General features: G+C 33.1%; 2 protein-coding genes across 7 annotated transcripts in view; one reads left to right on the top strand and one right to left on the bottom strand.

The window, feature by feature from the left end:
• LOC129219465 (headcase protein-like) overlaps positions 1 to 20,610 on the top strand; it is an 86,385-nt gene extending 65,775 nt beyond the window's left edge. The window contains exons 2-3 of the mRNA XM_054853865.1: positions 15,009 to 15,085; positions 20,591 to 20,610. The gene's annotated coding sequence lies outside the window, so the exon portion shown is untranslated. The remainder of the gene's footprint in view (positions 1 to 15,008; positions 15,086 to 20,590) is intronic.
• The window catches only part of LOC129219464 (dihydropyrimidinase-like), a 182,444-nt gene that overhangs the window by 51,563 nt on the left and 109,055 nt on the right, over positions 1 to 21,826 (bottom strand). For all 6 annotated transcript variants that reach the window (XM_054853859.1, XM_054853861.1, XM_054853860.1 and 3 more), the window contains 4 exons: positions 16,247 to 16,320; positions 13,892 to 14,002; positions 9,448 to 9,609; positions 7,840 to 7,979 (listed from right to left, as the gene is read on the bottom strand). In XM_054853859.1, the coding sequence (XP_054709834.1) occupies positions 7,840 to 7,979; positions 9,448 to 9,609; positions 13,892 to 14,002; positions 16,247 to 16,320 (487 nt within the window). The remainder of the gene's footprint in view (positions 1 to 7,839; positions 7,980 to 9,447; positions 9,610 to 13,891; positions 14,003 to 16,246; positions 16,321 to 21,826) is intronic.

Raw genomic sequence — 21,826 nt, 5'->3', positions numbered from 1 at the left:
TGCTAATGAGAGTCTGAATATAAGCAAAGCTGTTATTAGTCGATCTCTCTCTCACTTCTTGCACAGCCTAGACGCGTTGGCTCATGTCAGGCAAGCCAACTTGCTGTTTGTTCAGCAAGCTTAGGCTGTTACCTTTTTTTGTTTAATTGAAGTAGTATGACGTTTGTCCATTGAAGACTTCGTTCTTCATGAACGATAGTCGGGTCAATAGATAATACTTATTAGTCTAGGTCAACGGGGTATTTGCAATAATGATATACTTATCCTTATTTACTTTTTGTCAAAGCCATATAATTTGTTTTTTATCTTTTAATAAATTAATTGATGTTTAATGAGCTATTCGTCTTCAATTATACTGATTCACGAACTCCAATTTCACTCTGCTAGATGTATTACGTTGTTTGGGCAAGAGTTAGTTTCAATCATACCTTCCCATCCAACAAGGGGTTATGGGCCCAGATTGCCTTTCCCCTGTAGAGTTCTTTGAAAGTGAATCAGTTGTAAAATTTTTTTGAGAATAAAATTTTTTTTTTTTCGAGCAAATACCGCTGTGCAAGAAAGTTTTATTCGGGGAGGCCGTAACAAGCGATGTGTAAGAAAATGGTGTTAGTCGTTTCCTTTACCGATGTTCTTCAGTCAAATTACGAAATTTCATAGAGATCTCGGACGCTTGTGGAAAAGCTACACTAGTTGATATTTGAAGCGGAAATTTTTTGGAAGTGAACTCTTTTTCTACCTAATGGAACTGTAGGATTTTTTTCATCCAAGACTCTTTTTATCGCGCATGCGAATTTAAAAGTCAAGATTTATAATGGCTACTACTGGGGTTACCATAGAGCCACTTACGAATGAAAATTATACGGAATGGGCAATAAATGCAAAATTCCTTCTTATGGACAGGAATGCGTGGTCCTTTGTAGATGGATCGGAAAAAGTGCCCGTTATCAGCAAGGAAGCCGAAATCACCGCTAGAGATGTTCGCGATTATGAAATACGAAGAAGAGCCGCGCTGTCAATTATTTTTTTAAACATCAACCAAAGTTTAAAGAAAATCATTGAAAATATAGAAGATCCTGCGGAGTCATGGAAGAAATTAAGGGATCATTTCTTCCCTAATAATCGATGTGTTCAAATGCAAAATTTTAATCAATTAAATCAGTGCCATCTTGAAAAGGGCGAAAAATTAAATTTATTCGCCGCTCGCCTTCAACGAATTTTTGATAACATAAAATTAGCTTATCCAGAGTTTCCCGAGGATTACCTGACGTTTCACCTTCTCCAAAATTTACCTCGATCATATGACAATATTGTCCAGAACATTCTCACACGTCCTGCACCTGAGTTTAGATTCGATAAGGTTGTCATTGATCTGATAGTAGAAGAGGGTCGCCAGAACCTTAATATGGAGAAAGAAGCCAATACATATGCTTATATGACAAAGATTATCTGCCACTCGTGTGGCGAACAGGGCCACATTAAGCGTGTATGCCCAACACGGAAAAAGTGTCATCCACCACGGAACCACCAAACGACTCAACGAGGTTATCCCCGAGAAGTCTCACCCCAGCAGAGGAGTGACAGACCCAATCGATGGAACCGAAGTAGAAACCGAAGTCGAGGTCGCCGATGGAATTCCAAAGGACGGAGACGATCATTTTCCAACGACAGACGTGAGTACGAATTATATTTTGTCTCTGAAGCTAATTTAAGTCATTCAGGCACAGGGCGATCTAGGAACCTATTTACCTTTGATACAGCCGCCTCTCATCATTTTTCCTTTAGAAAGGACTGGTTCGTGAATTTTGAGAAAGTTCGGGATGTTCGTATGGCGGTAGCAGTAAAGGAGAAAACCTTTCCAATTGTTGGAAAAGGAGATGTTAAAGTTAATTTTGGTGAAAAAACTGTAATTTTACAAAATGTATTGTACTCTCCCCAATTACGTCGTAATATTTTATCTGGTACTAAATTTGACCAGGGAGGTGCAAAATTTGTAGGGGGAGGAGGTTTCGTGGAGGTATCTAGCCAAAAGGGTCCAATTTTTAAAGCAAAACTTGAAAATGGCATGTATATTGTTGAAACTGTGGATAGTGAAATCTCTGAGAATAATCATGTAGATAAGAATCCCATTCCTGAAAATAATTCAGTAGATTTGGAAACTTGGCATAAGCGATTTGCTCATGTGAACGTAGATTCTATCAGACAAACCGGTGATTTAAAATCCGTTAATGGTTTACCCAAATTTAAAAGTATAAAACTAAATTGTGACAATTGTAAAATCGGAAAGTTCAAACGCGTTAGTTTTAAGTCTATAGATAATATTCGGTCGAAACGACCGATTGAACTCCTTCACGCTGACGTTTGGGGACCATATAGTGTCAAGGGAAGGAATGGAGAAAGATATTATTTATCCATAATCGATGATTTTTCTCGGAGATGTTCACTTTATCCAATTTGTAATAAAGGCCTAGTTCCTGAAATTTTGAAGTACCATATTTTAAGAGCAGAAAACTTTATTGGTAAAAATGTAAAATTTGTAAGAACAGATAATGGGTCTGAGTTTGTAAACAATGAGTTTGATGATTTTTGTAAAGAAAAGGGCATAAAGCACGAATTAACTGTACCATTTACTCCGATGCAAAATGGAGTAGCGGAAGTCTTTAACAGGGTGGTAGCTAACGCAACTCGCGTAATACTTCAAGAAAGCGGATTACCACAAAATTTCTGGCCTGAAGCCATGTTATATTTTGTCTATACGTGGAATCGCGTCTGCCACAAAAACCAGAAAAAGACACCTTTTGAACTGTACGGAGGCAGAAAACCTTCGGCTCGTCATTTAAGAGCATTTGGCACAGTTGTATTCGTAGCTATACAAAAGAATTTAAGAAATAAACTCGATGCAAAAGCTCAAAAAGGAGTGTTGGTCGGTTATGCTTTTAAACGAAAAGGATATCGTATTTTTGTTCCTGAACTCAATAAAATTATAGAATCCATAGACGTGTCTTTCAAAGAAAACACTTTCTACAAAGATGAATTCGCGAACGTAAAAGAGAAAGAAAAAGTCACCCCAAATTGGCCTCTCACTCAAGTCGAAAGTTCTGACCTTGACGAGACGGCAGAAGAATCTGTTTTCAGTGAGGAGGGGGAAACTAGTCAAAGCGAATTACAATCAGAATCAGAAAGCGAAGTTGACGGGAAAAGTAAACCTTTAAAAAGTGTAACTTGGGTTAGAAAAGTTAGACCCAGGACGGATAGTTCTAGGAATGATATTTATTTTTTTGAGAAAGGGAAAAATACCAGATTAAGATCCATGCATGATGTTCACAAATATTGCAATAAACATAATATCGCGTATGATCCAAATATGTTTAGTTTCGTAGGTAAGGACCTATTTGAAGGTGAAATTTCCGCTAATAGACCAAAGGTAGATTTGAATTCTTCATGACTAGCGGAGGATATTAAAGTTCCGAGTACTTACAAACAGGCATTAAAATCAAAAGAATGGGATCAATGGAAGGCATCAATGAAAGAGGAATATGACGTGATGTTAAATCGCGAGGTGTGGAAATTGTCTGAATTGCCTGAAAATACGGTACCAATAGGATCGAGATGGGTTTATTCGGTAAAGAAAAATGAGGAAGGCCAGGTAGTACGTTTCAAAAGTAGATTATGTGCTCAAGGTCATACTCAGATCAGGGGCCTAAATTTTTGGGAGACCTACTCTCCGGTGGTCCAATTCGGCATAATTAGATTTTTTTTCGCACTATTGGTAGTATGTGAAAAATGGATGCATGTTCAATGTGATATTAAATGCGCGTATTTGTATGCACCTTTAGAGGAAACCATATTTATGACACAACCTCCAGGTTTTGAAATTAAAGGTAAAGAACATTTATACTGTAAACTCAAAAGGGCTATATACGGCTTACATCAAAGTGGCCGTTTATGGTATTATGAAATGGAAAAAGTTTTGTGTAAAATTGGTTTTTCTAAATTTTCAAGTTGTAATTGTGTTTATTTCAATGAATATGTAATTTTACTTCTTTATGTCGACGACATTGTTTTATTTGGTAAAAATGAATGTTATATAAATAGCGCAATCAACATGTTGAATGAATACTTCGATCTAAAAGTATTAGGAAAAACACGCAAATTGCTAGGGGTAGATTTCTTAAACGAAGAAAATGATTTGTGTTTAAGTCAATTGGAATATATTCAGGAAATTTATGAACGTTTCGAAAATTTTAACATTCCTGTAGCATCTTTACCCATTAGCAAAGGAGTCATTTATTCAAATGTTGATTGTCCTAAAACTGATGATGAAGTAAAAGAAATGACAAAATATCCGTATAGAAATTTAGTAGGTTGCTTAGCATTTGTAGCAAATAGAACTCGTCCAGACATCGCATATGCAGTAAATATTTTTAGTCAATTCCAATCAAATCCTGGTATAATTCATTGGAATGGCCTTGTCAAATTACTCGGATATGTTTGGAAAACGAGAGATTTAAAACTAAAGTTACAATGCAGCAAAATTCAATTGATTACTTTCTCGGATTCTGACTTCGCGTCAAATCGAGACGATCGCACATCCTTAGGCGGACAAATTGTTTTTCTAGACAAATCGCCGATTGAATGGCGTACATTTAAACAGAAAAGTGTAAGCTTATCCACTATGGAGGCTGAATTTGTTGCAATGACAGAATCCGCTAAGGAATTGATGTGGTTTGATAGGGTATTAGATGAATGCATCGAAAATAAAGTAATCAAAAGATCTAAATTTAAATCTATTCTTTTTGTTGACAATCAAGCATCAATTGATTTTGTAAATTCACCTATTGAAAACCATAGAAGCAAACACATAGATGTGAAACTATTTTTTATTAGAGATCTAGTTTGTAAAAATGTTTTTGACATTAAATATATTCGAAGTAAGGAAAATTTGGCAGATATTTTCACGAAATCTCAAACCCGTTTTGAATTGCAAACATTTATTGAAAATATTTATTGTGAACAAAAATAACATTGTTTTTAAGAAATTTTTTTCCAAATTTTGAAAATGTTTTTTGTAACTCTTGACTATTCGTATTTGCACTTACATCATATGATATTTTTCATGTTAAATCTCTTGTAAGGTGAACAATTTGATTGATTGTTATCTTCGTTAAAAGTCAAGTAAAAGCCACTAGATCGTTTTTCAGTGGGGTAATTGATGAAGTGATTAGGGTTAATTAATTTTTGAACGGAAAAATTGTAAAATTGTTAAAATTACTTTTTCGAAATATTTAATTTATTTTTACCTAACAAGTATAAAAATATTAAAACTGGAATTTTAAATGGTCACAATTTTAAGGGTCAAATTTTTAAAGGACCAAAAGTTTATGATAAATTCAAAAAAAAAAAAAAATGTTTGAGTTTCTCTTTGCGATGCAGAATGCTTTATGAGAAGTTTAAAATAGAACTCAAACATAGTATATCAATTTTTTTTTAAAGTGAATTTTATCATTGATCAATATTAGAAATCCTAGAGTTTTTTTTAATAATGTATTACGTATGCTGATTTGAACAGTTGCTTGTGTATTTTTTTTTCATGTTTTTCAGACAAATGTGTACAAGGAACTTTCAATTGAGAAGAAATTTAAATTGATTTAACAAGATGAACTTTCCTCGAACATGAACTGTTTTTTTGATGTTGTGTTTCTCGGACGTTACGGATCTCCGGAATTCCTTTTTGTTAATGTTGAAATAAGTGTTCTAATAATTGTTGTTCTATTAACATTGTTATTGAGTTTTGTAAAAGGATATGGCTAAATTTTTAAAGATTGTTGAATATTATACTGTTTTCAAATTTTTTTAGATTATCGAAATGATAATGGGGAGGCCTTGATAGACATAGTATGTCAATCTAAGTGAAGGTTTATTATCATTTTGTATGTTAGATAACATTTTACATATTTGCAGTTTTCATATCATTGTTCCTTAACGAACGCTAGAATCCGTGACGTAACTAGTCTTGGAATAGAGAACGGCACGTATAGTGGGCGTTGCCCATGACGTGACTAATTTAACGTCGATTCTTCTTGAACATGTGACGTCACGTGCACACGCTTCGGGCTTGGCCACTGAAGATCACGATCAGGTAGCATTGAAGTGAAGATATGCTAATGAGAGTCTGAATATAAGCAAAGCTGTTATCAGTCGATCTCTCTCTCACTTCTTGCACAGCCTAGACGCGTTGGCTCATGTCAGGCAAGCCAACTTGCTGTTTGTTCAGCAAGCTTAGGCTGTTACCTTTTTTTGTTTAATTGAAGTAGTATGACGTTTGTCCATTGAAGACTTCGTTCTTCATGAACGATAGTCGGGTCAATAGATAATACTTATTAGTCTAGGTCAACGGGGTATTTGCAATAATGATATACTTATCCTTATTTACTTTTTGTCAAAGCCATATAATTTGTTTTTTATCTTTTAATAAATTAATTGATGTTTAATGAGCTATTCGTCTTCAATTATACTGATTCACGAACTCCAATTTCACTCTGCTAGATGTATTACGTTGTTTGGGCAAGAGTTAGTTTCAATCATACCTTCCCATCCAACACTTGCACATAGGGACGGCGCGGACCTGAACATAACTAGAGAGCTTAACTTACTTCAATTCAGAATTTTCAATTATATGCGGATGACATTGATACTGAAAGCTTTTTGCATAACATGCAATGTTTGTATGAAATGGAAAGTTTTCCTTTTCAGACTTTTAAACTTTTATAAGCCGGCGGAGGTAGTTCTATATAATCCTCTTCAATAATATTTGCAGTCGCTTCCATATTCGGTGAGTACTGGATCAATAATCCCCTCGAATAATCTAAAGCATTCCCGACTTATCCAAAACAGAGTTCTCCACCATTTAACTAAAAGGCAGCATTATAAATTTTTGAGAGGAGGCGAGCCAACATTCTAACAATATTTCAGTTTAGATGGTAGATTTGTTCGCGCTAGCATCAGTACGAACACTTCTTTGGATTTAAATTAATCTCTCATTGATTGCTTTCGACATTTCTGGACTTAAGTTTCCTTAAAAAATGCTTAAAAGGAAATAATAAAACAATGATGTTTTTCAGTTTGTAAGTGTTTTGCGGATCGTAGGTGACTCTTGAAAACATTCATCCAAGGGTCATTTTTGGCTGACACCAAGCTTTGTACCTTAGTCTCAGAACCCCTTTGTACCAGTGACATTTTACACTTGCATTATAACATAACAGAAGTAAAATTAAACTTAATTTTCATCAAATGATTTCATGACAGAAAGACAACAGTAATAAAATTTGAATTAATTATCCAGTAAAACAACTGAAGTCTCATCACATTAGAATGAGTGGATTATTTTAATAAACTGCTGTTAAATAAAAATGCAGACACAAAATAACAGCAGTCTAAGAATGATTAAAATGCATACTTCTGGACAGCTAGTGTATTTTTAAAACAAAGACAGTTTGAAATGGAACACAGAATTAGATATGTGCAAAAAAATGTTGGACATGTTAGACTGTAGACTTAGGATGTACTTTATTTCTTAAAATAGCTAGGAAAATGATGATACTTGCAGTATGACTGATTTCATGGATGAAAAATTTACAAGATGGAAAACTATTTACTATTTTAGAAAAAACTCAGAATCTGAAGCAGGCGAATTTCTTCTCATATTTTAATGGGAAAATAATGTAAGAAACAAATTTTGAATCAAAAATGTAAAAACTAAAATTTTAGATTCTTTATTTAAATATATTTTTATCAATATATATTCACATTCATTTCAAGCAAAAAAAAAAGTCTCTAACTTACATATGCAATAATATCTCCATTTTCTGCATGAACTTGTGCTAAAGCTCCAAGTTTTGTACATGTTTCAAATATCTTCAAAAGATCACCATCTCCAAGTTGCATATTTTCATATGCCATAAACATCTTGAAAGAGTTAACACCTAAAAGCCAAATTTATAAAAATAAAATTAACAAAGTGACTTAGGGTGACAGGAATTAAAGAAATTAACTAAAACAGTCATACCTATGAATTCATAAAAATGAATGATACATGCAATCTGTGCTACTTGGCTTTTCCAATTTACAAATGATATAAAAAGCAATGAGAATGTAATGGTTTTAGAATGAACAGGGATCAAAGTGACCAACCCAACTGACAAAACATAGGACATTCTTTAAAAAAAAAGGACAAAACAGTTTACATTAAATTTTTCATACACAAAACAAAAAAAAAAAACTTTTTGTGTTATTACGAGCACAGAATTATTATACATACCTTATTGATTGTTAAATTTTTCATTATCATAATAGAAAAAAATTAATAAAATTCCCACGCAAAAGAAAACATTTCACTTAAAGCTGAAAATATTCAGAAACAAAACCAACTGATTCCTCTCTGTTAATGGAATTCAAGTTTTTAATTACATGAAAGAGGTAAAGTTGAGCTAAAATAAATACCTAATTTGTGCAATGTAAAATTATAATGATAAAATTTAACAGAAACTGTTTCACAAACTTTCAAATAATTGAGGTTTTAGAATGGATCAGTTGGTTAGTGAAAGAATTGAGTAAAAAAATATCATTTAATGAAATACCATTTAATGAGCAGTGGGAATCTAATACTTAGAATTTAAAAAAATTCTATAAAAGTGTACATTTTTAGTTGAGCTCAGCAGTGTAGCTTTGTTATCAAAAGGCTGAGAACAGGGGTGCAAGTAGGCTCAAGTAAACTTGTCTGAAGACTGAAATTTTCAGAAACTTGCAAGCTTGTTCAAATGAGAATATCACAGCTTTTCCTTTCCATTTTTGGTTTAGATAAAATCAACATTTTTATAAATATTACTTAGATATATTTATGCACTTCATCGGAGCACATGGAAGTCAAATGGTCAAAATGGCATATTTTCACAAGACATAATAACAACATTGGAGTATTGTAATGCAGTAGAAGTTTTAAATCATGTAATGTGACACCAAAATAATAGGATTGAAATAAAGGAAATATAGGACGACTTTGATCTCTGAATAAATAATAAAAAACGATACAGATGAAACTATCTGATAGTAATTAAAACTTGATGAAGCAAATGTTTGATGTAGGCATGTTTCTAAAACAACAGTTGGCAACTGATGGACCGCGGTCCAAGTTCGTACCGCTGATCGGTAAATTGAACCCCAAAAACTCTGCACTCATACAGCATGTAGAATGTTAAGACGTTTGAAACATAGCAAAAGGATTACACAATGAACATTTGTAACTGAAAAAAAAAAATGGAAAACCTAGGTATATTTTTCTTGAAATTCATGCAGTTTCGAAAAAATTATTTTTTCTAATAAGTTCTATCTTTTGTAATCACCCTTATAATCACACTACGTAAGGATATGTAATAAACAATGATGTCATATTACCTTTTTCTTTCGTAAGTATTTCCATCTCACTTTCAGTTTTGTCATTCCAAGACGTAACAGCTACTTTTAAACCATAATCACAACAAACTTTTTCATCTGCCCAACTGCGCCATTTTTCATAACCTTCTAGCAGTGATGAATCTTTATCGATGACAAAGTCAACTGGAACAAAATTATACTGGTAGCTAATTAAACTGGTAAACTAAAGTCAAGTAGCAGAATTAAACAACACACTAGGTAAAAACATTCAGAACAATTGAAAAATTTAATATTTTTATTAGCAAAAATTATTTAAGAGCAACAAAGATTTGTTTCTCAAAATCATTTGGTAAATACAGTGAGAGAAACTAGAATTTTAAAGAAATAGTTCAAGCAACTTAGAATGCACAAATATGTTTCAAATATCAAGTGAAAAATCATGTTAAAAAAAAAAAAATCACTATTTCCAGAACTTTTATATCGAAAACTCACTCCAACATTTTTGCATGAGCTGATTAATATACAAGTAAAATGAGTAATCTACTTAAACAGAATCAAGATGGGAATGAAATTGTAGTAAACTGATATTGTATAAAATTATATACCACATCAGTACATGGATGGAAAGGACTAACTGATAAAAGGAGAGCTAAAAAACAATAGAAGATGGTTAATTTAATAATTTGGTCAAATCATTTTTGTAATATAGTTTAGCCTTGAATATTTAATTATTTCATAAAATGTTACTTTTAATATAATTGTAAGTGAACGTGACTTTAGGTTTTTTAAAATATTGTCAGAACGACTTAAGATGAGATAAATGTTGTAACGTAAAGCTGGCTCCCAAATTCAGCTAAAATAAAATACATATTAAACGTCAAGGAGTCTCAATACATTATATGACAATTTTCACCTTAGAAAGCATCTGATTATTGCTGTCCTAAAAAATGTGGGGAATATATAAAAGAAAATTAGATGCTATTCCTAGTAATATGTAATATACATTGTATTAGCTTGCATAGTGTAACCATTACCAAAACAAAATCTTCCCAAATTGTGAATTTTAAAAATGATATGATGAAAAGTGTAAACATATTAGATTCCAGATTAGATCGAATAGGTAAGTTTGGCATGATCCATCTTTATTGCCCATTAAGACCACACATATGTCTAATTTAGTAAAGGTTTCATTATTTTAGATGCAGTCCAGAATAAAACGTTTTTGTAAATGGGATGTAAACTATTGGTTTACCAAAAAATTACCATATTTACAATAATGTAAGATAGTGCTTTAACATATTCTTTATAGAAACTTTTGCCCCTCATATCAAGAGAAAATCATTATAAATGTAAATTTTCCTACATCAATCAATTATATACACTCCCAAACATTAAAAATTTTTGACACATAATTTAGTATTAACAATACAACTTACTTCTGAATAAATTTCACTTATCCATGCATTGAAGTCTGAAATTACTAAGTTATACTTGACTTGTCATGTTTTTTCTATTAACAGATATCATAATCAGATATATTTTTCATGCTTTTCAAAATGTAGTTCTCAAATTAAAAAATGGAAAGATAAAATTTTTTGTCATGCATAATTTATGATTTTTATTTGAAATAAAAATTTAGCACTACGGAAAATGTGAGAAAAAATCATTCGGAGTTTTGAAAATATATTTTCAAATTTGCTATTTCTTGAAATACAAAATGTCAAACATTCTAAATGTTAAGAATCAAAATAGTACACATATGTTCCTTCTCTGCTATCTTCCATTTCTGCCTTAGAAAGTTCACTTTTAATGGATATTATCACTATTTGGTCTTCAGTTTTTACATATTTCATTCCTTAAAGAAATACCAAGGAGTATTTTCATGTCTTGGAAAAACTGTACCTATACCTTTGATCAGTGTTCCCTAACCTCTTTGTACATAAGAGCACATAGCTGAATACCAGTTGCATGGTGGGCACCATTAATTTTTTTCAAGATTCTATTAAAGAGGTGTACATACATACACACGTTTTAAAAAAGCAATTATAAGGTAATTTAAAAAAAAAATGATTTAAAAAATATTCTGACAGAAAAAATAAGTAAATACTAAATAATGAAAGCAAACAATACAAAGTGTTAAAGATAAAACGAATAAAGCTTGAAGTCTCAACATTTGTGGAACTACATTTTAATGGGCATTGTTTTGTAATTTGTCTAGAAGGATAATTTAACAAGCAATAAACAATTGCCAATACTAGCGTGGGAAGGTGCAGAGTAGTATCTGCAGAAATAAGATTTTGAAAAGGATTATGTTTTGGATTTCAAACTAACAATAGGGAAGTGTTTGAATTTGACGGTTTCCTTAGTGCGTAATAAATAAAAAAAGCTTGCAAAATAAAGCCTATGTACAGAAAATGAAAAAATGCAAGAAAAAAAGCAGATACTGTGCTTGACCTTCCCATAGTAACATACACTTAGAGTTTACGAGACGTTTAAAGTCGAAAACTACGATTTTCACAAGTATGTGAAATTTGAAAACTTTTTTCCTCTGTAATATGTTTCTCATAACTTTTTCCCAGAAAGTCTTATGTCATATAACGGATTTTAGGACAATGTCATCCTGGATACACAAAATTCTAGTTCTTCTGCTTTAATAGAAACAGCTCTGAAATGTGCTTTTTTTTATATTGCACTCAATTTCCAACTTTGGATGGTTAATCATTAAAAAAAAAAAAGAAAAAACTTTTGCATGATATTTTATTAAAAAATATTATTTAAAAAATCCTGCTCCTACGCGGTGGGTACACTCAAAACACATGGAGTGGAGTGCACTATGGCACCCGGGGTTGGGGACTTAAGCCTTTCATCATAATGTTCCATTAACAAATAAATTCAACACAACAAATCTCTTTGACTATAATCACATAATCAACTTTTCTTTTCTATTCGGCATACATTTGAAAGTGGGAAGCATCACCTTAACAAATAAAAATGCAAAAAAGTTATTCAATAAGAAAGGCTATTTCAAATTTTCTTATTCAAATGTATTGCAGGCTAAAGTGAATATTGATAAAATTAAATATGATATGACTTTTCTTAAAATAAAAGCCAGTAGCGCACATAGCACCCCCACAGGCGCAAGAGGTATGAGGGCACATGCTCTGAAAAACCAACACTATGGTATATATATATTTTTTTAAATCTTGTGTGTGGGGGGGGGGGGGTGCACTTATAAATCTTGCAAGAGTCGCACCAAAGTCTATGTAAGCTACTGTAAAAAGCTTAATACATTATAGTATGCATCATGTAAAGGATCTTTCAATTTGGGCGGGTAGATGTTGGTGGCCTCTGGCGACTATGTTGTTTTGGTGACATTCCTCTTACTTGCAATTTGTTATTCAGTCACTCATGCCAAATTACCATGGCAAGTTACACAATTGAACAGCACGTCTAATTGATAAAACTTTGCCGAAATGAATCTGTTTCTGCAAGTGTTGTGCACTTTTTGCTCATTTTACGGCAGTTGTGGTAGTTTCCTTACAGCCGTATATGAGATGACGCTAAACAACACAAGGTTCACCAGGTGACAAAGAATTCACAAAGAGTTATTGTTTTCTACGGATTCATTGGTTCGTACTTTGAAAATGTCCCATATTTTTAAAAATAGGCTGGTGAGGGCATTGCCATTAACAGTGACTGCTTTAAAACAACCAGCTTTTTCTGGCCAAAACTGAATGATATGGACGTTGACAACACGTGGTTCCCTTAGTGTGGTGCTCACATAGAGGACGTCACGATGCATTCTGCAGGAACTATTTGAGGGAATGGTTCTCTCTCATAGAGCTGATGTGAATTAGTGACAAAGCTCGTACAATTTGACCTAGCAATATTTTTCTTGTACTGTTTCCTGAAGCCACATGTCTATAAAAATTAGCTGCAATCCAACAATGCCCTTACAGCCAACATAAATGAGGTCATCGCTCAAATTCAGCTGGTTCTATGCAGCAGAGTCATTGAAAATCGGACCATTTGAATTTGTGCCAACACGATATACTGCCGTAGATAATTTAATAATGTTACATGGCATACAGAATGGCATGCATGGGCACGAACCCTCCTTAGAAATTAGAATTTCCTTGGTTTAAGTACTTTTTTCTTTGCGAACATATTAAGACATTTCTTTTCCAGCCATTAATGAATAAGTTAAAAATGTCAAATTTAAATAACTCTAACCTATACTGAAATCAGTTTTCATGGGAAAAATATCCCGATAATCTATAAGGAAAATATCTGAGCTCCCTCTTAAAATTTTGCATATGGGCACCCGTGTACATGGGCTATTTAAATAAAAAAAGAATGTCGTTAATACCTCACACACAGCTTGTTTTATTCCATTTGAACATCTACCTGCTCTCCTTGAAAGTCCCTATAAATAACAACCAAACATATAATGATAATATTTTACTTATTGTCGTCGTTCCACCAGCTAAAGCTGCTTTAGTTCCAGTATAAAAATCATCAATAGAGCATGTTCCCATGAATGGAATTTGAAAATGTGTATGAGGATCAATGCCACCTGCAAAAATTAAAAACTACAATTATTCATTGAAATGCTTAATGCATTATTTAAATAACCACACACACACTCATATATATATATATATATATAGACCATATTACCCTGCATTAGCCGCATGCTGGAATTAACTGGGTTGACCAGCATGACAGGAAATTTGAATTTTACAGCATACCGATAATCTGGTGTACACTTTGCAATCAAAGTAAATTTCCTAGTTAAGTTTCAGTCTCAAAGCAGACTAAGGTAGGGAAAAAATAGATTAGAGAACTGAATAGCTAGTAAACAGAGAAAGAGAGTTTACAAAATATGGCATTCGTTGATCTGTATCATGTTCTAAAATCGTTGGTAAAAGTTCACTCAAGAAAAGTTCCGAATGAATCAATTGTGAAATCTTCCATGCAAGTAGATTGAAAGTGAAAGAAAAAGCTTTAGTTTATGTACTCAATTAAAGGAACTTACAAGGACTAACACTTTCAATGCTGATACTGTTTGTAGTAAAACGTGTCAAGTTGGATTGATATAAAAAGTGAATCAGGGGAATGTGATTAACAGATTTTTTTAAGATTGAAAATTTCGTTTAGTCAAAATCAATATTTGAAAGAAGGTGCAAGATAAAATTAATATGTGTGCATTAATGAGGCCATTTGCTATAGTTTTAGTTATATGCTCAAAAAATGATTGATTCAGAAGCATTCATAGTTATTGTTTCTTTTTGAGAGGTAAATTTATTTTTTATGCATTGTGTACCTATGTTAAATTTGTAATGTAATTGCAAAATATTTTCATTTTAGGATTTAAATGTTTGCTTCGTTTTAATTCAATGAATGATACATAAAATTATTTGTAATAGATCAGAATTTCTTGACAGAATAAATAGTATTGTAATTGATATTTTAACAAAATTATTTAATTTTAAGAATATTATTAAATAATATGTATGACTCACATTATGTTTAAGGTCAAACATGTATTTACTATGTTAAATTAAACATTTTTTTTCTAGCATGCTGGAAAGGACCAGGCCAGGTTTATTGAAAACTAAGGGACTCCAAGATATTTCAGAATGCTAGCTGAGGCAGGGTAATGCAGTGTGCAAATATACATATAATATATATATACAGGGTGTTCCATTTTAATCTGCAAAACTTTTATTTTCACAACCGTTAGTCCTAGATGTATACTTCCAATGGCAAAAATCTTCAAAAGAATGACATGCTGTCTGAATAAGATGGAGAGACCCCTACCTGGTTAGTCATTGCAATAATGGGAACAAGGGGCACTCGGGGGTGATGTCTGAGTAAGAAAACAAAATATTTGTACTTTTCATATGTTATGATACGTTAAAATAAACTGCAAAAGCCTGTATGTATACTTTGAAAAATCACTCTATGCAAATATATAATTTTAAACCTTTGTTAGTCTCTACATTTCTCCCCAAAAGGTATAATTGACAGCAAGTGTAAAGTGGTATAAGTCACAAAATCCTGCATTTCACACATCTTGTTGAATATTAATGTCAAATGTTTTTGTGCTCAAATTGTTTCTTCAAGCTTGTGAATTTCTTAAATGCAATGTAGAGGACTTGGAGGTCATATAAAAAGTTAAGGATTCATATTTCACCACCATTTTTGCAATTGGAAATATGCATCTAGGACTAATGGTTGCAAAAACAGAGGATTTGCAGGTTTAATGGGGAGACCCTATATATAGAGAAAGTCTAACGAAAATCTTAAGAGCAGAAACAGACAAAAAATTTTAAAAAAATAAAGGGGGGGGGGGGGGGGAGAGATTCCTGTAATTCTCACCAAAAAAGAAGGCAATTCTTTTTTGGACACAATCTGATTAGATTCCTCAACTTTCAGTTAACCTTTACCTTTGGAACACGGAAAAAACAATTTTTAATCCTTTTTTTACTTTAAGGTAACTATTGTTACTTCGTTGCACAAAGGTATTTATTCATTTCATTTACGGGTCATACGTTCCGAACTTTGGAAATATGACGGGAAATCCATAGTGTGTGAAATACTGGTGTTGCAATAACATTTTTTGACTGTATGTGCACAGATTGGGCCTGAAATTTAGAGAGGGATGGTAGGATTTCTGCTGAAAATTCTTATTCCCTCCTTGAAACTGGTCATGAAGTATGGAATGGAGTTTCTCTAACCAACTGCACAAGTAATAAAAACAGTCAAAAAATTATAATTTTCAAATCAATAAAGATATAAAACTTTGACTAAGTACCTGGTATTACCATTTTTCCTTTTGCTTCAATAACTTTCGTACCACCAGGAATAACGAGTTCTTTTCCAATTTGCCTAAAATATATATAATACCCTTAAGTTATGACTCATATGCATACAAAGAGAGAGAAAGAGAGCAAGAAAATAACTTGAAAAATTATGAGGGCAAATGGAACTCTAAGGTAGACAATTATTAAAAAACTGTAGTGATGCTCATACATACTTGCAGGTTGATTAATAAAGACTGGTCATAATTCTTTCATAAATAAATAAAAAATCAAGTCCTAGAATACTATCATGGGTGCAAGTTTGGTGATGTGTTCAAGACGGAAAATATTTTCAGCTCCCCCCCCCCCCCCGCCCGCATGTGGGCTTAAGGAAAAATTTGTATGTATAAATGCTGCAGATTTTAACAATGTCAGTTTTGGAATCTGTTTGATTTAAATTTTAAGCCTTAAAATTGTAATATTTAAGTGTTTTGACATCATAATTCCAAAAAATCTAAAATCCGGTAATAAGGGGGGGGGGGGTCTGGGGGGCTCTCCCCCAGAAATTTTTTCAAATTGAAGTCCAAAAAACGCTGTGGTAGGCCATTTTGGTAAAGTTCAGGGAAAGGAGGGGGTTCAGGGACTCTTACATCAATTATTTCAAACTGATAGTCCCAAAATCACAATATTGGGCAACCTTCAAAAAATATTAAAGAAAGAGGGGGGGGAGGAGACGCTATGGGCTTTTCCGAAATCGAAGATTTAAAAACGAAATTGTAATTTAAATTTCATAACGTTTATACGCTTTTTGAATGCACTATTGAAGGGATGGATTTCAGGAACCCTTCTTCGGCAATATTTCGAAATTGAAGTTTCAAAAACGCAATTTTAGACGATGTTGGATAATGTAAGGGGGTAAAAGCATTTGACGCACCCCACCATTAGTTTTTTGCCGATCCTAAACATTTTTGTTGTAGCAATAAAATTGCTTGGAACATAAGATTTTCACTTTTGCAACATAAATTAGTTCTGATTCGTAAGTCTACCCAAGGTAGCGCCAACAAACTAGAAAAGAAGGAAAGGTGGGGGAAGGGTAAGGCCGACTAATGATAATGAACTGTCACCATTCCCCCACAGTCTTCATTTGAAAAAGAATTCTTTTATAAGATAGCAGGTGGTGAAATTAGTAATAAAAAAAATCGCTTCAGTGAAGTAGATATATTTTTTAAATAAGGTACCCTTTCCAACATTCATTAATTAAAAAAAGAAATAGGGGAACTGAATCCTAACTCCAGGCAGGGTTCCCAAATCGCATCCCTCTTAAGGCACTCAAATATAGCCTAAAGTGACGCTTTAAATATTTCAGCATCAAAGAATTTTCGGAAGAGAACTCCCGAACCCCTTCCTCTGAGTTCACCACAAATGTCCTAAATTTCAATTTTTAAGGCTTCACTTTCTAAATTGTTTTGTAGGAATAGCACCCCTCTTACCTATAAACATGACTTATGACCGCCTAAAAATTTTAATACTTTAATTTTGGAAACTTTTTGAAAAAATCTTCCTACACCCTTCCCCCTTAAGTCATCCAAAGATAGCCCAAAACAAAGCTCTTAAAATTTCAGAAACTAAAATGTTTCGGGCTGGGGGTGCGGAATACCCCCCCCTCTCATTGTGTTTACTAAACGCAGTGTAAGTTTTTGTTTAAGATTTATTTTTCTATTGAGAGAGCAACTCCCTTCCAAACATCGCCAAAGACAACCCAAAGTTTTAAGACTTCAATTTCGAAAATGTTTCGAGAAAGACCCCTGAATTCCCTAACCCTTAACTCACTCAAAAATAGCCAAAATAGCATTTCAATACTTCAGGGAGAGAGACACCCCCCCCCCCCCCAACTCTTTCCTCTAAGTTCATTAAATTTTACTAAAATTTGCGGTTTCTCCTTTTCATCACCGAAGATTTAAGAATTTAAATTCTGAAACGTATTGAGAGAAAGCCTTCGAATTCCCTCTTCTTAAGTCTTCCACAGATTACCTAAAGCTGAGTTCTGAATACTTCAGCTTTGAATATTTTTTGGGAAAGGAGAACCCCGAACCCCAAGACGGTTCAAAGTTGCGCTTTTAAGACTCCAGTTTCGGAATTTCGCCTAAAGAGAGCCCCCTCCCTTCCTCTTGACATTGCCAAAGACAGCCTAAAAGATTTAAGACTTCAATTACAGTTTTCGGGAGAGGGTCGCAAATGCCCTTTAACTTAAGTCATTTAAGTATAGCCTCAAATAGTTTTTAATACATCAGCTACAAAACATTTTCATGTTAGAACACCAAAACCATCTCTCATAAATTCACCAAAGATTGCCTAAATTAGTGTTTTTTAAGACTCCAGTCTTCGATTCTTTTTTAAAACCCACTTTTATATCATTAGAGACAGCCTAAAACTTTTTGACTTTAAAATTTTTAAGAGTTTGCACTCGAGAAATATCAAACCACTCCTAGCTTCAAAAATATTTTCAATTCAGTTTTTCGATATTTTTTACTGTAACCCGTGAGTAACCCCACACCCCCTAGATTGTCCAAGATATCAACGTTTTAAAACCTTAGTATCGTGGGTTAATTTGCGGACAGATTACCCTCTTTGCAAGAGCAGCAATTTTTCGCAAACTCGTGCTGCCGTTATTTTTCTCCTTTCCTTTCTCTCCCTCCCCCCACCCATATTTCCATTCTAGCGAGTGTTCGAATCGATGACATTAGAATTTAATGATTCCTCAAGTCATTGTCAAAAATGCAGGAACGGTTTGCCCATCGGTGTTTCCAACCAGCTAGAAATCCCCCCCCCCTCGATTATTTCCAAAATTCCCATTTTCATTAAAATCTTCAAAATCTTGATAAGTTTCTGTTTTACATGGTATGTGGACGCCCTTTACTGTGGCGAAAATATTTCATCTTGTCAGCAATCACTCTCAATCAGTGATGCAGATTCAACACTTAAGACATTTTAAGAGCGTACATAATTTTCATTTATGCGTGTCAAGTTTGCAAAAAAAAACCACAAATGAAAAAAACGAAAGGATGATCGAAAATAGCATGAGAAAAGGCTAAATTTTCAATTAGAGCCGATTGCTTCGAAAAAATAGGGAGAATAGCGAGCAACTCCTCGGTTTGCAATGCAGAGAGTTGGAAATAAAGCTATACCTAAAAAAAGTCAAACGGTGCGAGCCGAAAAGTCACTCCTCCAAAAGCATGTAGCAAACAAAACAAGCACATGGCAGAAAACCGAGAGAATGTCGATGTAAATTCGTGGTTATGGAACGGTCCAGTAATATTAAAGCTTATTTTTCAAACACTCAATTTTTCTTTTTTCATTCAAAATTAAAAGAAAGTCATTGAATTTCTTTCCGTCCCGACCTCCATCTCGGAAATTTTGTCAAGACGGAAATCCATCCTGAGACGGAAGGTCTTGCACCCATGAATACTATGTATATACAGCAGGGTTGTTAGAGTTTCGGCCAATGGTGGTTTTAACCATGGATAAAACCAGCTTGGAAAAAATTAGTTTTGTACAGTTTTGGCCATTGGGCATGGATATAAGAAATAATAATGTTTAAAATCAAAATAAATGAGTACATAATTAAAATAAATATGAAACACCAATCCCATAATCAGTCACTATTCATTATTTAAGTAAACAGTTCATTTCAAACCCTACGCAAGTAATAAATGACAGCACGTTCCAAAATGGTTAGTCACCTGATAGGAGAATGTGATAATTTTTTTAAATATGTTTCAAACAGTGTAAATAGCACAATATACAGTATTTTCTTACGTATAATCTGCGGCGTATCTGTTAAAAAAGGCAAAGTTTATGAGGTGTGGATTATAGGCTGTCGCCGATTATCTGTGATTTTTTTTTCTTAACACCAATGCATTGAACCTCAATATTTACAGTAGGATTCCCAGATAGAGCCCGTACGGCTACTGAATGTTGTTTATTTTACAAAGCTTGCATGTTCCTTCTCGCTGCCTGCAGGTATGTTGGTTATTTTATGTTGCTTGAATGTTCCTCTTACGAGATTCAGGTCATGTAAAATAAACAAGAATACAGTGAATTAGGAAGCCATTTGCACAAGATTAGACCATTTGCTCTTTTGTCTCGACTCTGTTTTTCAAGTAATAAGCGTACTATAATCATGATTTCAAGAAGAAATCATTATATTTTAGATTATAGTTCAGATTAATTTTGATCATGCCTTCAAAGCAATTACCTTTTCGCATTTTTAATTTAGTTGCTCAAGTTGTATGTTAAGTTCAAACTTTTTTCTTTTTACATGGTATTATCAGCAGATTATATGAACTTTTTTTTTTCAGGCTGATTTTAGGACCTGCAGATTATAGGCCACCCATGGATAATACGCAGGAAAATACGGTATCTACTTGTTTCATAGTTTTATGCACACAAAATGAATTTCAAGTTTAATCAAAGTACTAATTTTTCAATACATTGAAAAGATGTTATAAGTTTTGTGAAGAATAGCTATTAGTTTATGTTGTGGGCTGTTTAGTATATAGTCCCAATAAACGATAGTCTTCATTGTGAATATTACTTTTAATGTTAGAAAAAAGTTGCATTTAATCAATAATTCGGATTAAAATTTTTTTTTCAATTATGATAAATACACATCCTATCTCTTTTAATCATTCATTAAAAATTGCAACATTGTGCATACAAACTGTATGTGTATACATATGAGTGTGTTTTTATAAAATACAGTTTGGCCAGTTCTATGGTGGTTAAATCCAGTTTTGGCCAATTTAAACTAGTTTTTGCCAGTGGCATGGCCGAAATGGGTTTTGTCAGGTCAAAACTACAACCCTGATATATAGTGGGATAAGCAAAGAATAGCTCAGGCATTTTAATGGCCATGAGTCATTTTTCATCTTCCAAGGCTATTTTTAAAGGTTCATCCAAAATTGGCTTTCAGAATCAGGGTTACCACAAAAGTTCAAGAATGAAATCCTCCGACTTTTTCCAGCTCATTTCGAAAAAATTCCAGGTTAATTGATCTCAACTTACATTACTTATTAATACATGAATTCCCGTTGCAACAAATTTGAAGGGACCGCACACTTTGTTCATTCTTGTAGGAATTTTGTTGTAGGGGAAACTAGGTTGGTTTGACCCATAGGGACACTGGACCCATGAGGATTTTTTCCACGAAAAGGATATTTAGGGAAAATTTTAATTGAGGAAAATTTTATTATTGGTTGGCCAGTCACAAAACAGTATTTTACAGGGACAAGACATTTAAAAATTGTCCGTGGTTTTCAAGAAATTTAGTATTAAATGATACATATTTTACCTTTCAAGTAAATTTTGAAGATTTCTGAATTTTTTAGATTTTAATCTCCAATTTTGAGGAAAATGTATTTTTAAAGTTTTCATATTTTAGTCACTGTTTTAGCTACATATTGATCTGCAGTAGTTTTGTTTAACTTTAATCTGAGTTGCTAAAAATTTAAGGTTAACAAAAGAAAACTACCTAGGGAGCTTTGACCTAAGCTAACTAAGGAGACTGAAACTTGACCCAATGACAAATTTGATGT

Source organism: Uloborus diversus, chromosome 3 (genome assembly GCF_026930045.1).
Source record: "Uloborus diversus isolate 005 chromosome 3, Udiv.v.3.1, whole genome shotgun sequence".
Taxonomy (NCBI): Eukaryota; Metazoa; Arthropoda; class Arachnida; order Araneae; family Uloboridae; genus Uloborus; species Uloborus diversus.
Note: the sequence above shows the minus strand (reverse complement) of the source record. Positions and strands in the feature narration are given on the sequence as shown.